At 40.8% G+C, this 23,809-nt stretch overlaps 1 protein-coding gene across 4 annotated transcripts in view; it reads left to right on the top strand.

The window, feature by feature from the left end:
* Nucleotides 1–23,809, top strand: part of ATP6V1H (ATPase H+ transporting V1 subunit H) — a 116,761-nt gene that overhangs the window by 87,604 nt on the left and 5,348 nt on the right. For all 4 annotated transcript variants that reach the window (XM_016959475.3, XM_016959478.4, XM_016959477.3 and 1 more), the window contains one exon: nucleotides 842–955. In XM_016959475.3, the coding sequence (XP_016814964.1) occupies nucleotides 842–955 (114 nt within the window). The remainder of the gene's footprint in view (nucleotides 1–841; nucleotides 956–23,809) is intronic.

Raw genomic sequence — 23,809 nt, 5'->3', positions numbered from 1 at the left:
TATCGTAGGTATCCTCCACTAGACAGGACTGGTGGCTGAAGAATGGACAGGGCAGTCCACACTGTTGTGTGGAAGCTGAGACTCCACAGCTCTGTCTGTAACCACACCTTTGCAAAGAAACAGAGGACCAATTTCTATGCATGAAGAAATAGCCATTTTTACTTTCCTTTGTGTTTATAATAAGTGGATTTTCAGGATGTCGGAAGTGTGGTGATAGAAAGCAGTGTCGGTTGTCAGTCATCTCGGTGGTCTCGAAGATATGAATGTTCTCCTTCATCTCACTGCCCAAGTCACATGGCATATCGCATTGTTATTACAAAGGGGTGGATATCTTAAAATCAGTAGTCTTTTCCAGGAAATTAGCATGGGTGCTCTTTAACCCCCTGTTCCCTGCTGTCTACATCTAAGCCCCTATCTTCACACAGCACGGTCACTGGTGGGCTTGATATTGATTGTATGTTGTTATGAAAATTAGATGGTGTTCAATACTGATATTAAACAAGCAAGAAATACTGATAATAAAAACGTTAATACTCAGCCACTTAGAAAACCATGATCTAAAATACTAGTGCCTGGGTGGTATCTAGGCAGATCATATGTTTCTGGATTAGAGATGAGAAATGAGAACAACTGTTGGATTTATCATTAGGAATTCAAAAAAGAAAGTATTTGAATACTGTAAATCTATGGTTCAGGCAAAATGATGTAAAAAAGACACGTTTGGTTTATTTACGTACATTGTTACTTTCCTTTTTAGCGTGTTGGTATTTGAGCTGCCTGCTTACAAACTGTGAATTTGAGAGTAATTGCATCTTCCTCACCACATCTCTCCCGTTTGCAGGGTCATCGAGCAGCTCGGTGGGAAGCAGCTGGTCATGAACCACATGCATCATGAAGACCAGCAGGTCCGCTATAATGCTCTGCTGGCTGTGCAGAAGCTCATGGTGCACAACTGGTATGCCACGGCTTTTTGCTGACACTTGCACATTAGTCTGCAAACTCTCACTTGCCATTCTAAAAGTTCTTATGCAAATGCTTTGAATGATCATTTTTAAAATCAGTGATTTTGATTCAAAATTTAGAAATATATTTTAGTAATTCAGAGCAATGACACATTAGTTTTATAAAGACGGACTGCACTAAAGGTCTCAAGGAGTGTATATTCAAAATAATAATTTCAAAAACGACTCCAGAAGTAACTAAAAGGACCCTGTGACATAAGTCAGTCAGTCCTTTTTGGAGCTGAATGCAGTTGGACTACTGATTCCTTTAGAGACGCCACAATTTTGCAAGGCTTACCTATTCAGCATATGGTAAACTGGATGAATTTTACCAATTCACATAAAAACACTAAAAGCTGATAAATCAACTTAGATTCAGCTCTCACATTTCATTCACTATAGTTTTTGCTTTTGAAGTAACTAAAGTTATGCTTCTTTATTGCCTGTTTTTATTTTTAAAATAAAAATTAGTGACTTTTTTGTACCCACTTAAAACAAGATCAATTAAAGAGTAACTACTTAGACATGGTGAGCCCTTTGTGTACATAATAGAAGAAATGAAGATTCCCCTTGGCATAGCTGCTTTTAGCTGTAGATTGGGTGTTCAGTGCCTTCAGCAGTATCCTAAACAGTTCAAATGCCTCTCCATTCCCCAGCCTCTGGAAGGATGCTCTGTTTTTTTGTTAAGGCATCAGGAACAAATATACATTGCTTGTAACTGACAGTAATGCTACCAGCACTTCCAAAGGAGAGGGTTAGTGATGCACTAGCATGGGTGCGTTTGAAGATGCAGGCACATACAGTGTAGGAGAATATCCAGGAGTGCTGCTGTGGTATCATGTTTTAAATATTATGTTCCTGCCACTTAACACTTTTATCATAAATCATGACATTTATGTAAATTCTTACAAGTGCTTTTTGAGTGCTAGCTTTGTACCCTGATAAGTGTACAAATCTGTACCCTGATAAGTTAAATGATGTTAGGTATGATGAAAGTGGGTGCAACTTTACATAGGATGATTAGAGAAAGCCTCCCTGAGTAGGCTACATAGCTAAGTTGACAATAATGATAAGGAACCAGCCATACAGCTCTACTACTGGAGTGAAAAAGCATTTTAGGTGGAGGGAATGAGAGGTGAAAAGGCCGTGAAGTAGTAACGAACTTGGCTTGTTTAAAGCAATGTACAGGGAATTATGTGGTTGTGACACTCAGGGGTGGAGGTGCTACTGGCACCTAGTGGATAGACACCTGGAGTGCTGGTAATATCCTGTAATGCAGACAGTCCCTAGAATTAAAGAAGTATATGTGAGTGCCGATGTTGGGAAACTCTGATATGAAGGATGGTCAAGGGCAAACTCTGACATGAAGGATGGCACGAGGGGAAAAACATGGTTCAGGAGAGGTAGGCAGAGACCTGATCATGTAGGGCCTTGTAGGCTGTAATTTGACTCCTGTAAGATGAGTTGAAAACCATTGCAAGGATATTAAATAGTGGAATGACAAGATGTGGTTTATGTTTCGAAAGGGTCACTTTGGCTACTCCCTGGAGAACGGATTGTGCAAGGGTAAGTGAGAAAGCATGAAGAGCATTTGAGCTAGTTCTCATGGTAGTCTGGGGCTGAGGTAGTTGGTGGCTTGGCCTAGACGATAAACATTGAGATAAGAAGTAGATGGACTTGGGGTAGATTCAGAGCTAGTGTGGACAGCACTTGATGGGCTGAAAATGTTTTTACTTTTTTCCATAACTTCAGTGCAAGAAGAGTGGGATCAAAACAGAAGGTGAAAACCCCAGAATGGTTTTTATCAGTTTAGCAGGAGGAAAAACTTCAGATCTGTCAGTAAAACATAGGATACACCACTGGATTTCTCTCCTTACTTCACTTTTACCCCAAGCTAGATTTTTCAACATAAATCAATTATTTAGTAATTTCATATCTTATGGTTTGTTCATATCTCTTTCAGGAATTTAATTTAAAGGATGTTGGCATTTAATAGAATTTCAGGCCATTGCAACCAGTGAGCTTATAGTTGCCAGATTTTTTTTAAAGTTTCTGTGAAAGTCAAAGTTTTATTTTCCCATTGTGTTGAAATTAGGGCTATTGAAATACAGTTATTATTTTATTAGCTTATTTCTCTTGAAGTCTTTCTTGTTGGGTTAGTGGTTTTCTTGTTTTAAAAAATGTATATTCCTAATATGAAAGGCAAGATGTGTGTGAAATAGGATGTTGACCTTTTCCCTTTGCCAGTGGAGGAAATTTTTTAGTTGAGAATTTTTGTTGTTCAGATCATGTATCGAAGATGAAATTTTTAAATTTGACTTTTTTCTTGAATTTAGGAACTTGATGTAGTCTCATAGTACATTTCTCTGTGTGTGATTATAAGAGGAAGTGTATTCTGTCTTTACAGGGAAATGCTGGTTTATTTGCTCTTTATGAGAGAGTAGTATTTTTTCCTCTCTTTCTAATTATATGGCAGACTTTTAAAATTTTAATGTTTTAACTATGATTATCTCCTTTGCATTTAATGGAGAAGCTTAGTATTTTTCCACACTTCCTTCATAGAGAAATTTTTGTATGAAGGAAGATTAAAATTCACCTGTGATCTCTGTATTTGATTGTGACTTATAAATTTCTGTGGCTCCCTGTGCCAGAGAATGAAAGTTGCTCAAGTAATAACAATTTATTACAATACCAGTTTAATATGAGACTAAATAGAATACCACTTGGAAAGTAATCTTTTGCAAAGTATATCCCCAAATGTAAAAGAGGTTTGGATCAATACCTTTTTTCAGGTAACCTAGTTGTCTATACTAAACTCATAAAGACTACCTTTCTACCTGCCTAAAATAGGGGCTTTTTAACCTAAAATATGCTACTGGTGTTCTAAAGAATCTTATACATTTCTCTAAATTGTTTTCTTTTATACCAAGTGAAAACTTGAAAATACAGTGGAGTTTTTCTTTTAGCATTGGCTCGATTTAAATGGAAACGAGTTATTATAAATGGTATATTTTAGCCCTCCATAGTGAAATAATTATTTGAACATAATTAAAATGCAAGCACAGATGAAAGCATGAAGGTCTGCGTGACAGGCAGCAGCAGCGGCGTTTTGCCTGCATCCCTGGGTTTTTCTGCCCTAAAGGATTTTTAGATTTTGATATTGCATTATTCCTGAAGTTTTTGTTTATCAGATTAAATTATAACTTTGGATACAATAAAATTAACATTTATTACTTTCTGCCATGAATTAAAAAAATTTTAAGTATAATTTCAAAATTACATTTTAAGTGTAATTTATGTTACTTATGAAATCATAGAACTGGGTCAGATATGGATTTTGATTTTGATTCTGTTATAAGGAGTTAAATATTAAGTTTCTTGATAATGTAGAGATACATTTGAGTTTATATCATATGGAGTATGGAGTTATATAATGGGAAAATACTTATTTATTTTATGATTGATTTCAAAACTGTATCCTTGAATTGTAGGTGTTAGAATACCAGCGTTTCTCCCCTTCCACATCACATCTGTATTTCTGTGGAACAATGGATTATAAATAACCCTGACTGAGAGTGGGTGAGGAGCGGTGGAGGAGGAATAGAGTTGCCGGGGAGGGAGGGGACAGTGGCACCCACTGGGCGCCCTCAGCTGGGAGGCCTGAGCAGGCCAGTCGTACTCGCGGGCCTCTGCAGCTCTTATCTTTTTGTGCCCACCATGGCATTCCTGGTGCGCCCTTTGTTCTTTTGTGCAGTGCTGGATTTTTATATTCATAAATTTGGCAGAATATATAAACAGTGACAACTTAGAGAACTTGTGTATATACACCTAATTCATCCGTTTCACATCATAAGATGTCATCGTTTTTCTCCTACAGAGTGATTTTAAATGTAATCAGCCTCTAATGCAGAAGCAACGATATGTGCGTATGGACAGCTCAGGACTTCAGGAAAGAAACACTGACTTTTGTAGGTAGAGGATCTCACGTAGAATTTTCTATTTTTGTCTCTAGATTCTTGTTCAGCCCTTTCTTAAGCAGCATAATAAGTTATAAGAGTGTTACCATCTAGATTTTTTATGCTTAGGTAAATTAATATAACAGAAAAACTCACCAGGCCAAGGGTATGGATGATATTACTTTGTTCTCTGGTGTTTCTATCACTTTGCATATTTTAGTTATTCTGTAAGTGCAGAGCCATAAATACAGTGATTAAAATAGTTACTTATGAACTAAAGAAAAAAAAACCTCTTATGTGTTTTAGCTAATTTTTAGGATAATAATCAAGTTACCAAAACAGTCCACATGATTTTTAATAAACATAACATTTCTAGATTTAACGTTTTCCAGAACTAATTTCTAATTTCTAAGTTAATTTCTAGATTCTCTTTCTGGGTCTCTGGAATTTTCTAGGTACCTGAAATTTTCTGGGTACCTGGTCTCTTTCTGGGTACCTGGAATTTTCCACATTATTATGACATTTTTATTGGAGGAACATTTGAAAATGTCTTTAATGTCATATGTTTTCTGTATTTGAAAAAAACAAATATAACTGGATTTTTAAAAATATGAAAACCCATTCCAGGTAAAGAGGAATTTTTTACAGCTGTTATCTCACTATCAACTGGTAATTCAGCCTCCCAATCGAAGGTTGCTGCTTCTTTGCAAGTTAGAAATGTTTCCTAAGACTGTATTAACTTTTCTGGACACTATGCACCACTGAATTACAGTTGAATTGCAAATGCCAGCATAACATAAATCTCAGATTGTTGCAAAGTATCAGCCTAAATAAATATTCAGAAGAGTTGGAAAATAAGCATTTTGACAGTAAAGAAAACCCCTGATGGATAATGTAGTCTGTGGACTTTATAATTAAACATAAAATCAATTACAGGTTTCACACATACGTGCACATGACTAAGTGTGGGGATCTGTGGATCTAGTTCATGTTTTGGTTTTGTTTGCTTACGATTGGCTTTGTAGACAAACAGGTACCTAAAGTGGGATTTAAAGGATCAATAAAGCGTAGACGAAAGAAAAGCCTGGTCTAGTAAGGAGAGGTAGAGAAAAATGAATTAACTTGCTTTGGTTTTCATTGCTTTCTCTTCCTTCTGTGGGTGGGGCAGTTACATCTGTGATCACTTGGCATATTTCATTTCATGGGCTTTGTGTGTGTGTGTGCACGTGCACGCATTTTTTTTTTTTTTTGAGGCAGAGTCTCGCACTGTCACCTGGGCTGGAGTGCAGTGGCGTGATCTTGGCTCACTGCAACTTCCACCTCCCGGGTTCAGGCAATTCTCCTGCCTCAGCCTCCCAAGTAGCTGGGATTACAAGTGCCCGCCACCACACCCAGCTAATTTTTTATATTTTTAGTAGAGATGGCACATCTTTTAAATCCAATAAACTCAATAGAATGGTTGGCAGAGTATACTAAAAATTTAATTAAGATTAAGCAAACTTTATATTCACTCTCTAAGATATTTAAGTTTTTGAATTATTTTCTCAGTTTCCCTTTATGTATGTCACCCAGATGTTAAGTCTTGATGGGGGAAAAAATGTTTTATAGCTAATGGAAATGAATTGACAGGTTTTTGTCACTAGTAAAAACCTGAGGAATTGACCAAAAAGAGGAGGAGGAGTATCAGCCTATTGTCTTAAGAGAGGTACCTTTTGATGTAAATATTCTTTAATTGAATTTTTATTCCATTTAAATTTTAAAAGAATTGTGCAGCAGTGCAGCAGTTACATTTTTAAATCTAAATCCTCTTAGATGAATTAGATGAAGTTTATCATCTGTTTTTACTTACATTTTAAAAAAGGAATTCAGCATAAAGGTGCCAAAGTGTTAGTACAGGGCCAGAGGTTTTCCTAAAAGACCAGATTTCTCCCACCACACTGTATCAGATCTGTACTGCATTCTCCTAGACGCACCTCTCACACTGGTAGGAGCTGTGCTCTTCTTGCCTTATTTTCCTTAAGGGCTAGGCATTTAGAAGCCTGAAATGAAAACAGTCTCTTGGATGACAGTTTTTCCTGCCTTGCTAAATATCCCAGAAATGTATTCTGAGAAAACATTTCAGTGTCTGGTTTGAACACTATGCTGTTCCATTTGTATCCAGCTCTTTTCTCAGTTAAGAGAGTTATGGGAGTGTTTACTTTTATCTCTGTAATTGTCTCTAATTACAGACAAGAATACTTGTTAGAAAATTCAATTTGTGCTAAAGTAGAGAAATACAAAGTAGAAAATAAATGCGTAGCACACAATTTCAGTGCACTGTCATAGCAGGACGAGCCGCAGACAAAACCCCTTAGATACCAGGTTAAAGAAGGAAGTGGCTGTATTCGGCTGGGAGCTTTGGCAGACTTGTGTCCCGAAAACCAAGCTCCCTGAGAGAGAAATGCCTGCCCTTTTAAGGGCTTACAGCTCTAAGGGGGTCCATGTGAAAGGGTTGTGATCAATTGAGCAAGCAAGGGGTATGTGTCTGGGGCTGCATGCATCAGTAATCAAGACAGAACAGAACAGAAAGTTTCACAATGCTTCCTTATACAGTGCCTGGAATCTACAGATAATTCAAGTGGTTACGTCAGGGGTTGATTTTTAACTACCAGACCAGGCCTGGGGTGTGGCGCTGGGCTGTCTGACTATTGATTTCATTTTTGCCTTTCTTTAACTTTTACTTCCTCTTTCTTTTTCTGAGGTATGAGACAATAAGAGAGGTGGTCTCCTTCCTTATTCCCCCCTGTGAGAATCTCACTTATTAGTGGGAGTTCTCATTCTCATTTTCACTACTTAGGTCTTCCTGCAAGACAGATGGATAATGATTCATGTAATACATTTGTGCCGAGGTTTTCTGATGAACTAAGGTAGCAACAAAACTTTTTATTATTTGAAGGAGCAAGGGTAATACAGCAGCAAGCAAGTTCTTATTACCAGCAATATACTTACAATGAGGATTTTAAATTCTCCTATAGCTGGAAACTATTTTTTAAATAAAGACTTAGGATTAAACTTGTGCCAAAGCTGTACAGGCACATGTGCCAACTTTGTCATGTCTCTAACTATATTTTCGACTACTTGCCCTTGATCATCTATGTGCAGACAGCAATTGGTTAGGTTGAATTTTCCACAAATTTCTCCTTCAGCTGCTAGTAAATAGTCTAGGGCCAATCTGTTCTGATAGATGGCATTTTTCATTTGAGTTTCTTGCCAGGCTAAAATGGTCAAAGCTCTGCCAGTTTTATTAGTGATTATTTCTAAGATGGCTTGCAACTGTATGATTTGATTGAGCATGTAGATGGGGGTTTGGTTTTTAATAATGGAAGTTTTTAACAGCTAGACGCTTGAACTTGTGGGCATCTGTTTGGGGAAAGAATTAGTCAGAGTAAAGTTATTTTGAGGCATTAACTTTTTTGCTTCCTAAGGCCATTGGTCTCCTATGTTAGTCTTTCCACAAACATAACATGGCCTAGGCTGCCGGCAATGTTTTCAGCTAAGGGAGGAGGCTCTGGTAACTTTTGGTTTATATGCTTAAAGAATGATTTAAAGGCTTGGAAATGCTGCTGGGCCAGACAGGTCTGGGTTCTTTGACTAAGTAGTATGTGTACAGTGGGGACACTTTTATATAAGTGCTAGCAAGGACAAAAGAGGTCCTTACCTAGGAAAAAGATTGAGTACAGTGACAGAACAATAGTAAAACAGTATACAAGAATACTACTAGGCCTAAAATTTCTAACTATATTACTTGTTTGACGAGTCCTAAAGCTTCGGCCGTGGGTAGACTAGTCAGCTTCTGGTGTGTGACTAGAGCAGGGCTTGTTGTTTCCTCAGCAGCTCAGTCTCATCTTAGGATTAGCTGGGTTGGATGATCTGAGTCCTACTGGCTGGTTCACTTGTCCTGAGATGCCAGTGTTAGCCGACTGTGGTGGATCCAAGAAACAACACCTGCAACTTTAGCAGCAGTGGGAGTGGACAAGATTACAGTATAGGGCCTATCTTAGATGGATTCTAGAGAGATTAGATTTTACTTTTTAACCTAAACAGAGTCACCAGTTTTAAAGGAGTGTCAGGCTTATAGGCATTTTTGTGTGCTTAATTATGAACACTTTGTATGGCTATTCCTAAAGCCTGCATTTGCTTTTTTTAAGGTTAATTCCCCTAGTTCCTGGAGGTTACTTTTAATTTGGGGGACTTATGATTTGCGGGGTGGCCGACTGAACAAAATCTTACAGGGCAAATACCTAGTTTGTTTGGTGGGGGTGCACCTGACTTAGAGGAGGACCATAGGCAAAAACTTGATTTTATTTTAAATGAATTTCCTGGCAATATTTCTTCAGTAGCTGCTTGAGTGTCCAGTTTATGTGTTTTACCTTTTTCTGAACTTTGTGGCTGGTAGGCAGCATGTAGTTTTCATGTGATCTTTAATACCTTTGCTGTTTTCTGTACCAAGTCAGCTACAGACGCCAGCCCGTTATCTGAGGGGATTCGTAAGGGTGGTCCAAATCTAGGAATAAGATCTCGGAGAAGCACACGGGTTACTTTACGAGCTTTTTCAGTTTGTATTGGATAAGCCTCCACCCACCCAGAGTAGGTACACACAAGAACTAGTAAATACTTGTTACCTCCACATTTTGGCATTTCTGTGAAGTCCACCTGGAGATCTTCAAAGGGGGCTGTTCCATAAGCTAGTATACCGGGCAGAACGGCTGGACCTTGCCTCGCATTGTGCTGCTGGCAGGTAATACATCGCTGTGCCACTGTTTTGGCAAGGGCTGATAAATGTGAGATGTAGAATAACTGGCCTAACAACTTTTTAAGTGACTCTTGGCCTAGGTGGGTGGTCTCATGCACAGCCAGTACAACTGTGGCTCCTCACAGTTGTGGCACAGCTATCCTTTTATCCGGTAACTGGATCTATCCTTCTTCTATTATTTGTCCTCCTTCTGTCTGGCAAAAGCCCTTTTTTTTTCATTATAATAAGCAGGTACAAGGTCAGGTGCTTGAGGGAGAAGGGGGGCTGTGACTGACACCCAGTAGCGGGTGGATGCAGCTTTCCGAGCCTCTGAGTCAGCCCAGGAGTTCCCTAAAGCAACTGTAGTGGGAGCTCGCTGGTGTTCCCTGCAGTGCATGACTGCCACCTTTTGGGGCCTCTACGCTGCTTCTAATAGTTGCAAGATTTCTTGCTGATGTTTTATGTTTTTTCCTCTGGAGTTTAACAAGCCTTTTTCCTTGTATAATGCCCCATTTACTTGGAGGGTTAAGAAGGCATACCAAGAGTCAGTGTAGATGTTCACAGTCTTACCTACACTTGTTCTAAAGCCTGAATTAAAGCAATGAGTTCATCCTTCTGGGCTGAAGTACCCTGGGGCAATGATTGGGCTTCAATGACAGTATCCAGGGTTACCACTCAATATCCTGCACATTTTTCTCCTTGTGGGTTGATGAAGCTGCTCCCGTCCACATACAGCTCCCAGTCCACTGATGCCTAAGGCTGGTCCCAGAGGTCAGGTCTGCTAGAGTAAACTGAGTCTAGCACCTCTACACAGTTATGCTCGACAGGGCTTTCTGATACTGAGAGCAAGGTGATGGGGTTCAGGGTGTTACAAACTTCAATGGTTATGTGGGGATTTTCACAGAGCAAACCTTGGTACTTGGTTAGTCTAGCATTCGTTAGCCAGTGATGTCCTTTGGTATTCATTAAAGTCACCACAGCATTGGGGGGCTTTTATGTTCAGGTTTTGCCCAAGAGTCAGTTTATCTGCTTTTTGTTCTAGCAGGGCAGTTGCTGTTAAGGCCCTCAAACATGGGGGGCAACCTTTAGAAACCCCGTCTAGTTGTTTAGAGAGGTAGGCCACCAGCCTTGGCCAGGGTCCCACAGTCTGGGTCAAAACCTCAACTGCCATTTTTTCTCTCTCTGATGCATATAGTGTAAATGGCTTTGTCAGGTCAGGCAGACCCAGGGCTGGGGCTGACATGAGTTTTTCTTTTAACTCACAGAAGGCTTGCTGCTGTTGAGACCACTATTCAAAAGGTTCGTGGTCGCCTCCCTTTGTGACTTGGTACAGAGGTTTGGCCAGTACTGCCAAGTTTGGGATCCATAACCTGCAGAACCCCACAGCTCCTAAGAATTTTCTCACCTGCTGTCTGGTCTTAGGCTCCGGTAGGTTGCAAATGACCTGCTTTCTTTCTGATCCTAGGCTGCGCTCCCCCTGTCGGATAGTAAATCCTAGGTAGTGTACCTGCTGTCTGCAGATCTGAGCTTTCTTTTTGGACACCTTATACCCACAGTCCTCCAGGTGCTGGAGCAGGCCATCTGTTCCTTTGGCACACCCAGCTGCTGTGGGGTGTCCCAGCAGGAGGTCGTCGACACACTGGAGCAACACACAGCCTAGGTCTCTGGCGGGAAACTTTTGCAGGTCTTGAGCCAGGGCCTCCCTGAAGATAGTGGGGGAGTTCTTGAACCTTTGGGGAAGCCAGGTCCAAGTGTACTGAGTGGTGACACCTGACCCCGGATCTTCCCACTGGAAAGCAGACAATTTCTGGCTCTCAGGAGCTAGTCTGATGCTAAAGAAAGCGTCCTTCAAGTCCAGGCGGGTGAACCAGCTGTCCTCAGTACATGAGCAGCTCGTGGCACTTAGCCTAAGTAGGGTTATGAGTCTGGATAATAGTTTAGAGCAAATTAATTAAGGCTTGAGGCTTTTTAGTATAAGCTGGGGTATTCTTTCAGTTGAGGAGATCAGCAGAGGTGAAGGGTTGATACACAAAGGCACACCTTTCTACCATATGCCCGTCCTTGTCTACCCCAGTATATCGCTGCTCCGTCAGGGGCATTTGCATAGCTCGAGCATGGCCAGATTTGAGACTGCCCGCTTGACTATCTTGACTTCCTTCCCTGGCCTCTCGCGGCTCTGATCCTCCCCTTCGAGGTGAGACCTGGGGCATGTTAGCTCCTGAACCTGGTTTCTGGGGGAGCTGCTGGCCTCAGTAAAGCGGGGGTAGGCTGGGACATATGGAGGGAGAATTTCTGTCACCTCTGGCGGCTCCTGCAAAACTGGTTTCTCTTGTTGTTTCTGGGATTTCTTCTTTTAATTCTGTGTCTGCTGGCGAAGCTGCTCTTACTGTTACTTTTTTTTTTCTTTTTTTTTTTTTTGCAATAAGCTGCTAAACAGGGCTGGATCTATGCTGGTTTTGTCTATATTATGTTTAACTATGAGTCACTCTAAAGGAATTTGGTCTGGGTACACTGGCTCCGACCCCTGTCACCACCTGAAATACATGGCCAATTGTTCCCTGTCTGTAGTTCTTTCTGTTGGCCATCCAACACCAAAAGAGGGCAATTCTAATTTACATTCACAGAGAGTTCTCACCTGTGGGGGGTTAGCTTAACTCTGTAATCCCCTGCACAACCTTTTTTAAGGTTCTGTAACATGCACTTTAATAGAGTAAGTTTTGGATGTTTTGATGACTTTTTTCTTATTTTTTATATATGTATATTTTTAACATAGTTCCTAGCAGAGTGGGCTTACTTTCTGTCTAACTTATTTTTTATTTTTATTTTTTGAGACAAAACAACACTCACACTACAAGAAGGAAAGGGTAAAAGGTCACTCACTTGTCTAATTCACACTAAATCAAAATTAAAACCAAAGCCAAAGTGTCGATAAAGGCACACCTGTTCATCAAGCAATTCAAGCCAAGTCAAAATCAAAACCAAAACCAAAGTGCCAATAAAGGCACACTGTGGGTAATCAGGCCACGCTTCCACTCAGATGGAGTGGGCAAGTTCCTAAGACCAGTCTTACCATATTCCAGATGTCCAACTCCAAGCGTCAGTTCCTTCGCAGTGTTCAGCCACTGCATTGATCCTCCGTGGGGGACTGCCATGCACCGCTCTGATGAGGTGTTCCACCAGGACAAATGCCTACCCCGGAGCGCTTTCAGGATCTGCGTCGCTCAAGCTGGCTGGATTCCCCCCCAGGGATGCTCCAGAGGGCAGGCCTAAGCCACCTAAGGGGCTACCTCTACCATCTGTTAATTACCTTGCTTCCCAGTCAGGGAACCAAGAAATGTAGCAGGACGAGCTGCAGACAAAACCCCTCTGACACCAGGTTAAAGAAGGAAGTGGCTTTATTTGGCCAGGAGCTTCAGCAGACTTGCGTCCCAAAACCGAGCTCCCCGAGAGAGAAATGCCTGCCCTTTTAAGGGCTTACAGCTCTAAGGGGGTCCATGTGAAAGGGTCATGATCAATTGAGCAAGCATGGGGTACGTGGCTGGGGCTGCATGCATCAGCAATCAAGACAGAACAGAACAGAACAGAAAGTTTCACAATGCTTCCTTATACAATGCCTGGAATCTATAGATAATACAGTGGTTCGGTCAGGGGTTGATTTTTAACTACCAGACCAGGCCTGGGGTGTGGTGCCAGGCTGTCTGACTATTGATTTCATTTTTGCCTTTCTTTAGCTTTTACTTCCTCTTTCTTTTTCTGAGGTATGAGACAATAAGAGAGGTGGTCTCCTTCCTTATCGTGAGAGCTGTGACAGAAGTGTATGTAGGTGTCACAGGAGCTTGGGAACAGGCAGGATCAGGCAGTGCTAGAGGTGTTAAGGGTTAAGGAGTGAGTTGGTGGAGATGTGGCTGGGGCACCAGGAGGACTTCAGGCAAAGGCACCCTGTGAGCCTGCTGCGTGTCGGGAGTCACAGCAGTGTTGTCAGAAGTGGAACTGGGATTCTAGCAGTAGCGGAACTAACACCAGAAGGCATCCTTTGAAGTCGCGTGAAGGCTTAATAAGATTACAGTCACCTGAATGTTAATTTTACTTCTTTTTGGATTTTTATTTTAATAAGTAAGGGGTTTATCTTTCTCATGTCACGTGGACTGTGGATGTTTGTGAGTCCAGAGCCCAACAAAATCATGAAAGAGCCAGAGCCCTTCATCCTGCTGCTCCCCTTCCCACAGTATGGTGCTTTCATCCTCCTGGTTGAGGTGGAAAAGGGAAGAGTGGAAAGAAAAAATGTTCTCATGAGTCTTTGTTTTTGATTTTTTTAATTGGAAAGAATTTTAACTACTGAAAAGCTGCTTTCATCTGTAGTCACCAGCTTTGACATTATGCTGCATTTGTATGTGTTCTCTTTCTCTCTCTTTCTGAGCTGCTTGAGAATAAGTGGCAGACATTATGACCCTGCAGCCCTGAATACGTGGGCACAGATCTCCTCAGAGGTAGGATGTTCTCTTACGTAACTGAGGTCCATTGATGCAATATATAGTGCGTACTCAGACTCATGGTTTTGGTAAAATTGATTCTTAAATGATAATCTAAAAAATCTTTGCAATATTTTAATAAATTCAAGAAGCTGTACCTTAAGAAATAATGTAAATGATGTATTATAGAAACAAGTTAGCCACTAGAAGATCCATCAGAACAAAACAGGAATGTAATTGATACTGCTAGTGAGAATATCTTAGTTGAACTAAGTCTAGACATGTTTTTCTTGTTCTTCTCCAAGAACATTTTGTTTACAAGAAACAAATACCTACCGAAGTTAGCTTAAATATAAGGAGACATGTGACAAGGGTATCAGGTGGCTCACAGAATCTAAGTTAAGTGAAGTCACACAGTCCACTGAAACTGGAGACCAGAAAGCTGGCGGGAAGTGAGCCAGGCAGTAGTGTTTTCCACCTCCCATTCTCGCGTGGTTTCTACATTCATAGCCAGGCTGTTCACTTCTTCTCTGTAGACTGCTTTTCCTGCCCAAGACCCTGTCATGATTGCTCTAGAGGCATAGGCTGAGCTATGTCATCATGATGTTCTAGCTCAGCTTTCCGCATCAGCTGACATGGTTTGGGTATGCCCTTCCAAATTCCTGGGTGCAGGAAGCTCCCTTGCTTCCTGCCTGGCCTGTTCATTGGCCAGTTGTCTCTCCTTTACCTGCTGAGTGAAGCCAGAGTGGGAGGATGACCTGGGCTAGTACAGTACCTGAGGCCCATTCCTCAGAGGACTTTGAAGGACTTCCACAGAGCTGCGGCTGGACTTTCTGCCCTGTCTGCAGGGCAGTTCTCCTGGTGGCCTTGGACAGACCCAATTCTGTCTCCTTTCTCACTTGTAGTTTACAAGAATAACTGTAGATATGCCGGGAATGTAATATCCCCAGATAGGGAAGGACAGCCTGGAATAGCCTGGGCTCCATTCCACACTCCCTTCCTCCCCACAGCAGGGTGAGCTTCAGCACATTAGCCCAGCACATCATGTGGCCCCCAGGGTGTAAAACTCAGGGTGGGCTACTTCCTGGGGTCCTTCAGCTGCCTTGGAAGTGAGGCATGCACAGATGAGACTTCATCTGCCCTGGGCTGCTTTCTTGCACGTTGGGGGACTGGCTTGCCATGGATCCCAGGCCTCTGTTGTCCCTTGCTTCCTATCTGTAAGTAATAAATCTGCTTCATATAGCCTCTTGTGTGTGGGTGTTCTGTTTCTCCAAATTCAGCCAAGTTGGTAACCAGTGCACAGTGAACCTGTTTCATATTTTCTTCTTCCTCTCTTCCAAAATATCAACTTCACTTTTTTCTGGTCTGGTCATCCTAATTTTAAAGACAAAAAGTATAACTTAAAAAAAAAACAACAAAAACTGGGCTGGCCAAAAAAAACATGTGGTGCTAGTCTCTTATGTTTGGTGTGGGGAGGTTTGAGGAGGGCAGCTGCTCTAGCCCAAAGGTTTTCAGCGTCTGCCCTCAAATCTCCAGCTGTCAGTCATCAGCCAAGAGCGGAACTGGAACAACAAGACTAATTGTATTAATTATTAATTTGTTCATTAAAGGTTTATTGAGCATTTGTTTTGTGTCCGGTCCTGTTCTAGGCTATGGTGATGTACGTTTCTGCCCTCATGGAGCTAGAATCTGTTAGTGGGAGGACCGACAAGTACAGAAAATGACAGCACAGTGTGTTGCATGCTTAGATAGGACCGAGCTCTGCATCCGTTGGGGAAAGATGAGTGAAGTGTTTATCTTGGTTGTGGTGAAATCAGGACTGTCTTCCTGGAGGCAGGCGGCCTGTGCTGAGGCCTTAAGCAGGAGCTGACCCATGTGATGAGGAGGAGGAGGGCGGGGCTTTGTGCTTTGCTGGCCTTCTGTTAGCTCACATTTGGTGCCCACCTCAAGGTAGCACCTAACAAATGCCGTCGAGTGGATGGCGTTGCCAGAAGGGACAAAGCAGGGGATCTGCATGGAATTCTGTTGCCTAGAGGAGCACAGCCCAGTGAAATTGTAATGCGAGCAACACAGGAGAAATGTAAAAATTTCAAGTAGCCATATTTTGAAAAGTTAAAAAAAGTGAAGTTAATTTTAATAATATTTTATTTCACCCAATATTTCTACATTATTTCGAGTAATCAGTGTAAAATTTTCTAATGAGATATTTTCCATTTTTTTCACACTGAGTCTGAAAAATCTGGCAAGTGTTTCACACTCAGCACAACTGAGTCTGCATGTGCCCCCTTCCTGGGGCTCAGTAGCCACCCATGCCGAGTGGCTCTTGGCCCCTGTAAGGCTGAGGATGGAGGCTGAAGGGGTGAGTTGGGAGAGATGTGGCTGCTGAGGTAGGGGAATGTGACAAGGAAGCTTGTCACATTAAGGAGTGAGGACATTTTCCCGGAATAATGGAAGCAGAGGACTGAACAGGCAGCTACCGTGAGAAGGCTTGTGTTTGACGTCACCCTGCCTGCTGTGTGGCAAGTTCAAAGGCAAGGAAACCAGGTGGGAACTCTTAGATCACTCTAGAGATGAGGCAGTTGTTCCCTAGGTAATAATGGTGATAGCAAGGACAGAGGAAAGAAGACCAGTTTTTTTAGTTATTAAAAATATGGAAGTGACAGGACTTAATGATTGCATGGAGCTGGTGGCGAATGAGTCACATCAAGATTGGCAGTCTGGCTTCCGAACTGCAGCTGGATGTGTTCCATTGACTCACACAGGAATGTAGATGGAGGAACAGGATTGGGGTGGCACTGAGGAGTTCATTTTTTAGACACATTGAATTTTATGTTTCTGCGTTCTAGCCAAGGAGAAATTCAAAAGCTAGAAATATAGGTTTGGAGTTCAGGAGTAAGATGTAAGCTAGAGCGAGATATTTAAAGTAATCAGTGGAATGAGAGTGGAAGTCGTGGAAGGGGATGAGATTACCTGAAAAAGTGTATAGAACAGGAGCTCTTCACTGGGGAGGTTTTGGATTAACTCCCTGCAATTGTATGCAGTAGGGGAAGAGCGCATGCTTTCCACAGGAGTCTCAAAGAGCTGTGTGATCCAAGAAAGGCTGAGAACCACCTGCTGCCATGGACTCTGACAAAACATGGAATGGGCTGACAGAAGAGGAGTAGATTTTACCCAGGGAGGGTGGGGTGGTAGCAGTTAAGACCTTAACTGCTTAACTCTAGGGAGAACTGGCTGGAAAATTAGGTGAAAACCAGGAACATGTGCTGTTAGGGAAGGAAAGGAAAACAAGTATATTTCAGGAAGGATGGAGTAGTGGTGAGCAGTGTAAAATAAGCCGAGAGGATGAGGAAGGAAGGACTGAAAAGTATGCAGTGGGTGCAGCAGCGAGAAGGCCATTGGCCACCTGGGCCAGGTAATTGATGGAGGCAAGGCCCTGAAGAGCCAGGATGGGATGGTTACTTAGGGAAAGTAACCAGGTGGGACTGTCTACCACTAAAAGCATGGAAAACTTTCCTGCCGATACTCCTTCTACTAGTGAGACTAAAACATCTGTCCAGACTAGCTCAGATCAACTAACTTAGCAAATACATGTTTATTGAAAGGAATTGCTAATTCAGGGGTGGGGTGAGGTGTCCAATTCATGCCGAATAAGTGTTTTCCTCTTAACTAAAGATTTGACTTGTTATGGTCCAAACTTGTGATTTGGGAGTGGAAGTGGGGCTAGATAGTGGGGACGAAGCGGAACCATTCTTTAAACATGGTCAGAGTATTCCCTGGTCTTTCTCCATGATCTTGTGTGCCACAGATAGCAGGAGGGAGCAGAGGGAGACAGTCCTATTTCAGATGATGGAGGGAAGAGAATTAGCATTATTGAGGCACTAACAAGGGATGTTATCTTTTGAATCTTTACACATCTCTACAGTAGATGGGTAGATGTTCTCCTGTTTAGAGATACTTCTCTTTTTTATGCCTTAGGGCTTCAAATATACAGAACTAACTTGGCGGTGATAGAATGCATTTGTTGTTTGAATCTCTGTTCTTCAAATAATGTTCTGAAGTTCCTCTGGGTAGCAGGGTAGAATAGTATCTATTCAGAACTTGATAGTCATGATTTACTTTAATCTTGTTGAAACCTTGTTGAAATCTCTGTCAAAATCAAAAATTTTAAGTACCTTAGATTTAAAATATTATATACTTAAAAAAATTGTTACTGTATAAGAATAGTCTTTTCATAATGTGGCAGCTAAGGACCAGTTAGTTTCCCGAAATAAATTTTTAATTTGAAGCTTTAAGGGAAAAAAGCTTCCAATTTGGAAAAAATTGCTAGAAATTATTTTGCCATTATGTCATGTTAAATGAGAGCAAATATAAAGTATGGGTATATAATCAAGGTTGATTATTAAATATAAAAGTAGATGTAAAGGGATGTCTATACAGCAGTTTACTGTTGTTGAAAGTGTTCTTATTTGTGGCATAGCACTAGAAAGAGTAACAACTTTTTCAAAGAATAGGCAACTATTAGAGTGGCTTGTATTAATGTTTTTTAATGGAATAATCTTTGGATGGTTTTGAGTATAAGTTGTGGTCTAAAATGTTTAAAACAGAGTTTTGATTTATTTTACGTTTTGCTAATTAAAAATTTTGCCTAGTTTTTTCCCACTAAATGATTTCTTGTCAATGGTCAGTGCCCTTCAGACCAAATTGTTCATATATTATGCTTTTAGGAACATCATTAACATGCAGTTTGAAACTTAGAACTCTTTATAAAGGAGAACATACAAGCAAGTCATCATACTCTGGCATTTTTCTCCCAGCTGTTTTTGTCTGTCTCCCTCTCCTTTCTTCCTTCTCTTTGTTTAAATTGTGCTAATCTCCCAGTTGGGGTAGATGATAGTATTATGTGGTCCTAATGTGTTTTAACCTTGCTGACTGTCTTTTTGGGCACTCAAGATTTTCTCTGTCATATGTTGTTAAACTTTATTTTGTTGGTTCTGGCCTGATATCACAATCTGCCTTTCCACTCTTCTTTGTGTAAGGGAATTAGATGGGGCATCCTAGATGACAGATTAGCTGTCAGGTGGAAATTGAGTCAAGACTGCTGCATGCTCAGACAAACCACAGACAAACCACTGAGCAAAGTGTGTCTATTTTCTGATGCTTGTAATAGAATACCTGAAACTGGGTAATGTCTAAAGAAATGGAATTTATTTCTTACAGTTATGGAGTTTGAGAAGTCAAGGTTGAGGGGCTGCATCTGTTGAGGGCCTTCTTGTTGGTGAGGACTCTGTAGAGTCCCACGGTGGCACAGGCGTCACATGGCCAGGGGGCTGAGTGCCCGCTCATGCTAGCTCAGGTCTCTCTTCCTCTTCTAATAAAGCCACAGTCCCACTCTCATGATAACTCGTTAATCTATTAATTCATGAATGGATTAATCCGATCATGAGGGCAGAGCTCTCATGACCCAGTCACCTCTTTAAGGCCCCTCCTCTCAATACTCCCACATTGGGGATTAAATTTCAACATGAGGTTTGAAGGGGACAGATACTCAAACCATAGCAGAAAGTTTCAGAATTCCAATATTTGGGAAAATATATTAGTTCTATTGTCATATGTCTAGATTTATTTAAGTTTGTAGGTAAGCTGTTACCTAAATATATTTTAAATCCAGGTTGACTGATCTAGTCACATATACACTGGCTTTAATGCAAGTATATCTAGTATAGGTGCTGTTATTTTTTTTTTTTCTTGCAGACAAGGTTATGTCTCAAGGATAGTTATTTTTGTTCAAGAGAACAGTAATCGGAAGGATAGGTTCATCTAATGATGTAACAGAAACCCCAAATACCATGACTTAAATGAGAGAGAGATTTGTTTTTATCTTACATCCAGGGGTGGGCTGGGCAGACCAGAACTAGACATGCGCAGAGATCCAGGCTTCTTCAGCTCAGCGCACTGCGGTCCCTGAGGCGTGGCCTCGTCCTCTTGGCTGTCGGGGTGGGGCGGGGAGGAAGGGGGGGAGGAGGGGGGAGGAGGGGGGAGGGGGGAGGAGGGAGGGGTGTTCCAGGCCGTGGGGAGGCTCCTGGAAGTTGCCCCTCAACACTTCCATCTTATATCGTATGGCCCTTACTCAGTCTTCTGGCCATATGTAGCTGCAAAGGAACTGGGAAATGAAATCTTTCCTCTGATAGGCTATGTGGCCTACTAAGATGAAAGGGTTCTGTTATTGAGGAAGAAGGAGAGAAAAAGGATATTAGGGAACATTAGCAATCTCTTCCCCAGGAGTTATAAATCTATACTCATCTGTACTACATTATAAATAATTGCTTTGATTTTAATTCTTAGGTTTTGGGGGGCCATATGACCTACCCCACTGGCAGATAATTCAGAATGCTGTGGTTGTGCTTGGGTTTCCGGACCTTTTAATGCCCTTCCTCCTTTCAGAGTTTGAGAAAAGTCTTGTAATCCCTTGTTTGTAGGTTTTTGAAAGTTAATATTTGATAATTCGGATGGCATAGGCATTGCCCAGGATTTTTGTTTTAATGTTTGAAATGTTTAAGAAAATGAAACAACTGAAGTAGTTATACTACTTTTGTTAGCTTACTTAGAAAATAGTAAATTGTAGATTGCATTTAAATGAAATTTAATTTAATTTAAAAACTGGTTTTTGACAGAGGGGGTTGGTGATAGTAGGTCCATTCATCACCTACTTGTGAAGTTTATATTGGATTTACAAATTTAAACAAGTCTAACTTTTCTGTTTACTGTTTTGAGTAAAGCTAGAGCTAGATGGTTCATCCCACGGTGAGGCAGCAAGCACATACTGCGTTGTGACCCCATGGGAAGGACTCACGGCCACATGACCACGTGGAGAGCAGGCTTAGGCCTAGGAGGGTTCTGGGCAGAGAGGAGATGGGGACTGTGAACAGAAGGAGGAAGTGTGGGGGAGAGTTGTGCATGCAAACACATCCAGGTAGGGAGATCCTCACCCAGCAGGGGAATTACCAGACAGCTGGAGTCTGTTATGAAGCCAAAATAAAGTTGGAGACATGCATAGTGGCCACATCACGATAAACCATCTTTGCCTTGATGTTCTGAATTCTTTCCTGAAGGCTGTGGAAAACCACTGAGGGGTAAAATAACAGTGTCATTTTAGCAAGGCCATTTTAGAGACAGTGGTTGTGGGGAGGGTACTGGATTTTGGATTGTAAAAGACTAGAGGGAAAAGACCAGTAAGGAGGCTGCAGATCCCATCCAGCCATGGCGAGAGGTGGGATCAGGGGTGAGGAGGGTGGGAGAGATTCAGTATATGGAGGAGAGAGGATCTGTGAGACCTGTATACCAGTTGGATGTGGAGGAGAAATCAGAGGGAGGAGGCCAACAACTTCCCAGGTTTATCCTTGACATTCTTAGTTACCAAACAAAATCACACACACAAATTAAAAACCTCTGTCACCTTCTATGTAGTGTGCCAAAGTTGTATAATCTGCTTTATTCTTTTAAGTAGCTCTGAGACTCATTTCAGGTGATTATAATTCATATTGAAGAAACATCTGGCCCACGTGTTGTGGTTTGTTTTAGTTTTTGCATATCTCGTGGGAAAATGGATTCTCTAAAGAATAATTTTGTAGGCTAGGAGATTCTTCAAGTATAATTATAAAGCTGATTTAATTCACTTTCTACTACATATCATTAAAACATTGAACTCGTCTTCTAAAATATTGTTTCTTCACTGTGGATTTAGTTGAGCTTTCTTATGTTATACGCAGATTCTAATTAAAAATAACTTTAAATTTTGTTTGAGCAATTCCGCAGTTAGATTATGGAGTAGTTGGTAGGTTTAACTGCTGAAGACTTTGTCTCTACTGCTGTTGCAGCACATTTTCCTTTAGGAGAAAGATGCATCCTTTTCCAGGTCTAACTCTCCTGTAGGACTCTTCAACTACCGTTTATTCAACAATCATCGATTTCTTAGTTTATACAAGGAACTGATCTGAAAAGTGGAAGATGATATAAATGGGACACCGTCTCCACTGTCATACGCTCTCAGTCTTTCTAAATATAATTCAAGAAAAAGAGGTCTGCAATAAGTCTTAAATGTGGACTTTGCTTACGTGCTATCTTTGTAATAAATAGAAAATAAACGTTCTTATTAGAAGTCCTCATAACTGCACAGGCATTTCTCCCACACTGCACGTTGCGTAACTGGATCTGTATGTAGTGCAGTTGGCTAGAGTCATGCCCTGTGTTGTGCAGGCTGCTTTTGATTATAACTACTTGCTGATCAGGAACCAGCATTTAAAAGGTAAAGGAGTGTTTGCTGCCAACTCCAATGCTTTGAGTGGCTCAGTGCGTTGCCTGCCCATCATAACCACATGTTGGAAAAGCCATGAAGCACAGAAGATGCTGCCGATCTGTGACAGAGCTGGTAGTAGCAGGGGAAGAGGACAACTCTTGAGCATAGCCAGAGATAAAGAAACGCACACTTTGTTTAGTGGCATTTAGATTTTACAGCTTGTTAAAAAGAAAAAGATTTGATTAGTGGAATTCCTGTAGGAAAAAATAACTTTGTTATTGCAAATTTTACATAAATTGCTTTTAGAATACACTCTTTAATGCAATTTCTTTTAAAATGTACATTTTTGTTTCTTAGGACTACAACTCCTATAAATAGACTCTAGAATAGACGTTTAGAATCACTGATCTCTTTTTTTTTCCTTTTTAATTTCATGGATCACCTCTTTAGGGAGACTGCTAATCTATTAGTCTTTGAATTCAGATGCTGTTAGAAGGTGAAGTGTCTAGTGATTATGAAAATATGTTTGAGAAAATAAATTGAGGATTTGCACTGTGATGTTCTTAATCTTTTTTATTCTCCCAGCTATACAATAATATGTCTCCAGCCAGTGAGAGGTAGAATAATGTACCATGAGGTAGTACTATTAGTCGTTAAAACTGTGAATTTTGAAATTAGACTTGGTACCAGTACACTCCCCACTAATCTAGTTGTCCTAACCTTACAACATGTCAGTTATCATTGCTAAACTCGAGTTACGTATCTATAAATTGGGCTCATCTGTACCTTTATGGGTATTCTTGTGAAGAGTACATAAGAAAATGTATGTCAAGCAGCTAGTGCAGTGCTTAGTAACTAGCAGGCACTAAAAAATGGTACATATTGTGATGTTAAATACTGTTTTTCCTAGGCTGAGATAAAAATACTGTAGAAAGAGTTGGACTATATAGTACTTACTCTTGGAATTTAAATGTTTTTGTAAATTAGATACAGATGAGAGAGGGCACTGTGGTTTTTATATGGTTCAGTTGTTATGTAGGAAAAACAAAATTTGTTTTTTTTCAGTTCATAAAAACAAAGTTTGCTTTGAGTTCAAAATCATGATAAAAGCCAGAGGAATCGCTAAATTTATAACTAAACTATAGTGAGTTAGCATTAAAGAAAGCAGAGCTATGTAAAATTATTGATGATTTATTTTTCCCCTTTACCAAATATAAATCTGTATTATAAACAACTATAAAGTTTATATTTTCTAAGATAAATTGTGTTTATATATTTAGAAAAGAATAGTTTGTTAATGATTTATATTATACCAGCTT

This window comes from Pan troglodytes, chromosome 7 (genome assembly GCF_028858775.2).
Source record: "Pan troglodytes isolate AG18354 chromosome 7, NHGRI_mPanTro3-v2.0_pri, whole genome shotgun sequence".
NCBI classification, from domain to species: Eukaryota; Metazoa; Chordata; class Mammalia; order Primates; family Hominidae; genus Pan; species Pan troglodytes.
Note: the sequence above shows the minus strand (reverse complement) of the source record. Positions and strands in the feature narration are given on the sequence as shown.